General features: G+C 41.8%; 1 protein-coding gene across 1 annotated transcript in view; it reads right to left on the reverse strand.

Moving 5' to 3' along the window:
- Window positions 1-3,327, reverse strand: part of qtrt2 (queuine tRNA-ribosyltransferase accessory subunit 2) — an 18,960-nt gene that overhangs the window by 7,277 nt on the left and 8,356 nt on the right. The window contains exon 6 of the mRNA XM_014002220.1: window positions 2,162-2,313. Within this exon, the coding sequence (XP_013857674.1) occupies window positions 2,162-2,313 (152 nt within the window). The remainder of the gene's footprint in view (window positions 1-2,161; window positions 2,314-3,327) is intronic.

A 3,327-nucleotide genomic window follows, 5' to 3' on the forward strand; every position in this document is an offset into this window, starting at 1 on the left:
ACACACACACACACACACACACACACACACACACACACACACACACACACACACACACACACACACACATTAAACCATGCATAATGTTAATGGTGATTACACTCATGTCTGATTTTGATGCCTCATCTCCAGGGTGACATGACCACTACATGCACCTGTTTCCTGATCATTATGAGGAAACGTGTCTCATTGACCAGGCTGAAACTAAATGAAGGGTTGTTGGTGCAGCAACAACACACCACAGGCTCTTTAAACGAAATCATTAGGATCTAATTGAACACGTGTAATTCCCTGTGCAGCAGCATGAGATGAACTCTTCTTTTACATTTGCATAAAAATCAGGMAGATTAACTCAGCAGTTTAAAACTCTACACTGAAGGCTCTTTTTTATGAAAATTAACAACTCCCCCCCTCCCCTCCAGGTTCAATTATTCAATCAGAAGTTCAGTTTTATCAGTTAAATGCAACCACTGCGCAATTAGCAACATCAAAGCTCGCGACTCCCCCTAAAAAACCGTCTTCGCAGTGCATCTCAGCAAGTTTTGTCGCTGCGGTCTGAACTCGACGCTCCATCCGTATCTCTTCCACAGACAGAAACTGTGATAAATAAATGATTTCATACGAGGCGAGTAAATTTCCCACGACGTTCACGTCCGATTAGGAGGTCATTATAATCCGAGAAAAATCCCACATGCGCCGTTTTAAATTACGCTGATTTAACTTTGCTCCAGGCACATGTTCGCATCTCTTACAGCGAAATGCCAACGTCTCTCCATCTTCTGGGGCTCAATTCGATCACCTCAGCTTCATAAAAAAATGTCATTTTGTGGTTTTAGGCAAGGTAGCTTTAACTGAAAAGGTCATTTGCTTATACAAGGGAAGAACTGGAAACAATAAAAAAGAAAAAGCAAATGATGGCAAATTTCAAAATGACTTTTTTTTGGCCTTGTGTCAGAAGAGAGTGACACTTTCAGACTGCTGCTTAATGAGAACAAGAAAGCTATTTTATGGAAATCTGCATCTGAAAGGAATAAAGCAAGACATTTTATAAAAGATGACGAATTTAACGATTCATAACTATGACTCCAAAATAACCCTGGAAGATAGAAATATTAAATAATAAAACAAATCTGATGCTTTATTAAGGAAACATTGATGATGAGGGGATGTGTTTAAAGTCAGGAGGTCTTTAAGACACATTTGGTTTTGTTAGTTGTGGCAGCCATCTTGAATTGGACTGACGTTGAAAGTTAATCAGTTGTAGATGATTATTTCCTGAAAGTTTGAGAAGGGGGTCCTTGCAGTCACAGAGTGGGAGGGTCTTAGGGTGTGGGAGGAGTTTGTGAAAGACCTGATTGATCAGACTGACTATTTTGGGTGGGTTTGAAGAAGATGCAACGATTCGGGCAACTGCTAATTTGATGACAAATGGCAGATATAATACGATTTTTAATTCACTCTTTTCATTCACGACATGATTTACTTTTTATTTTTAGTTTACTAAAGATTTTTTATGAATAAAATCTATTTAATAAAACAAAAACAAAAAAAATCTGATCAAACTCAAGTCAATCCCATCAATCATGGTTTTGCCAAACTCCGCCAACACAGAAACTTCGTGTTAAACTCAAGACCYGAGGGACAAATTTTGCTCGCCACCACATTTCATCTGGCCCATGAGAGATTCAAAGATGTATTAATGTCTTAAAATAAGCGTATGCTGCTTTAAAGCCAGCATTGATCATTCACTACATCTCCCATAATGCATCTGATGATAATTTTACCAGCAAAGTGATGGTTTCCAACCACCAGGTGGAGGTGCACAGGATTTAAAACTATTCGGTAGAGATAAATTTGCTTGTAAATTCTCTATTTAAACTCAACGGTGAGTAAAACGCTGACTTTTAATACTTACCAGTATTTCTGTATTATTTATATCACATTGGGGGCGACTGTGGTGTAGTGGTAGAGCAGCCGGCTTTGGAACCCACAAGTCACAGGTTCGACTCCTTGGGCAAGACACTTCACCCCTAATGCCTCTGATGTGTGTCCAGTGTATGAATGTGATTGGCACTGATTAGTCTCCATAGATGACGGCACTCTACTAGATCTCCTACAAAGCTAACATATTATGTTGGATGATCTGTCTGGGGTGTTGTACCTGTGAGCTCTGGTTCCGAGTAGATGTCGAAGCTGAAGTCGAGAGCACAGCCTCGCTCCGTCACCTGGAACGGGAAAAAGCCTTCGAACAAATCCACGCCAGCCTCCACGCATGCCAGCACCTCATCAGGGCGCCCTACACCCTGCAGCAATCTGACACACACACACAGAATCAACAAGCTGAGACAAACACAGCAGGAAGCATTAAACTTTAATGCAACATGTCTTTAACGCACACAAACATCTTCAGTGCTGCTCAACAACAACATGTGCACTCCAGAGCGTTTGAACTCTCCATTAACCGACCGCCTCTGAAGCTCTCTGGCCCGCGGGCGTCAAGGTCGAGCCCAATTTAGCTTTTCGATAATGACTCCACTTCACTTTCCAGGAGCTGCAGCCCTCCCTCCAGCTCGAAGCAGCAGCAGGAGGGCTGCCTCCCAGCATCTGAGATCAGCCAGCAAAGCAACGCTCACAGCAAGCAGCTGGTAACATTACTGCTCCTCGCAGCTCCACTGCTACAGCCTCTGAAAAGGAGGAGCAAATCCTCCTTCACCTCCAGGAAGAGACGTCTCTGAGGATGATTTAGTCCAGAGTTCAAACCGTCAGCAGCTGAAGTTTGTCCTCATGTCTTTAAAAAGGTAAGAGTTTAAAACATTAGAATATCAGGACCACGGGATCAAAAAGTGGCTGAATTTTCTTTGAGTCAAAGTTTCTGATTTATCACGAACTCCATCGATGGAGTTGGAGACGCACTTCAGCTTTTATCTGCTGATCTGCTGACTCGTAGCTGATTTATGGTGGCATATTTGCATCCGTTTGCGCAGCTCTCTGACCTTGCACAGTGATGGATTTTCAGATGCAAAACTGGAGCTGCAGAGAGGGGCAACGAGCTAACAGCATGGAGCCTCCAGGTGTTGCAGAAAATATTCTGGGGTCCTCTGGAGCAGCCAGGTAATGTTCAGAATTTATGCTCTGTTTTTTTTATCTATCCATTACTGTGAGGTTATAAACAATGACTCCATTGTTTTCCATCAAATGGTTGAATTAAAACAAACAACACAAAAAATATGGAGGAAGGTTATAAATTATGTAAAAACTGACTTAAACATAGTAAAAATCAGCCTTTTTTCCAGTGCTTTAGGATGTGTTTTGGGGTATTTAAAGGGG

The sequence above is a fragment of the Austrofundulus limnaeus genome, unplaced genomic scaffold, assembly GCF_001266775.1.
Source record: "Austrofundulus limnaeus strain Quisiro unplaced genomic scaffold, Austrofundulus_limnaeus-1.0 Scaffold12, whole genome shotgun sequence".
Classification (NCBI taxonomy): domain Eukaryota; kingdom Metazoa; phylum Chordata; class Actinopteri; order Cyprinodontiformes; family Rivulidae; genus Austrofundulus; species Austrofundulus limnaeus.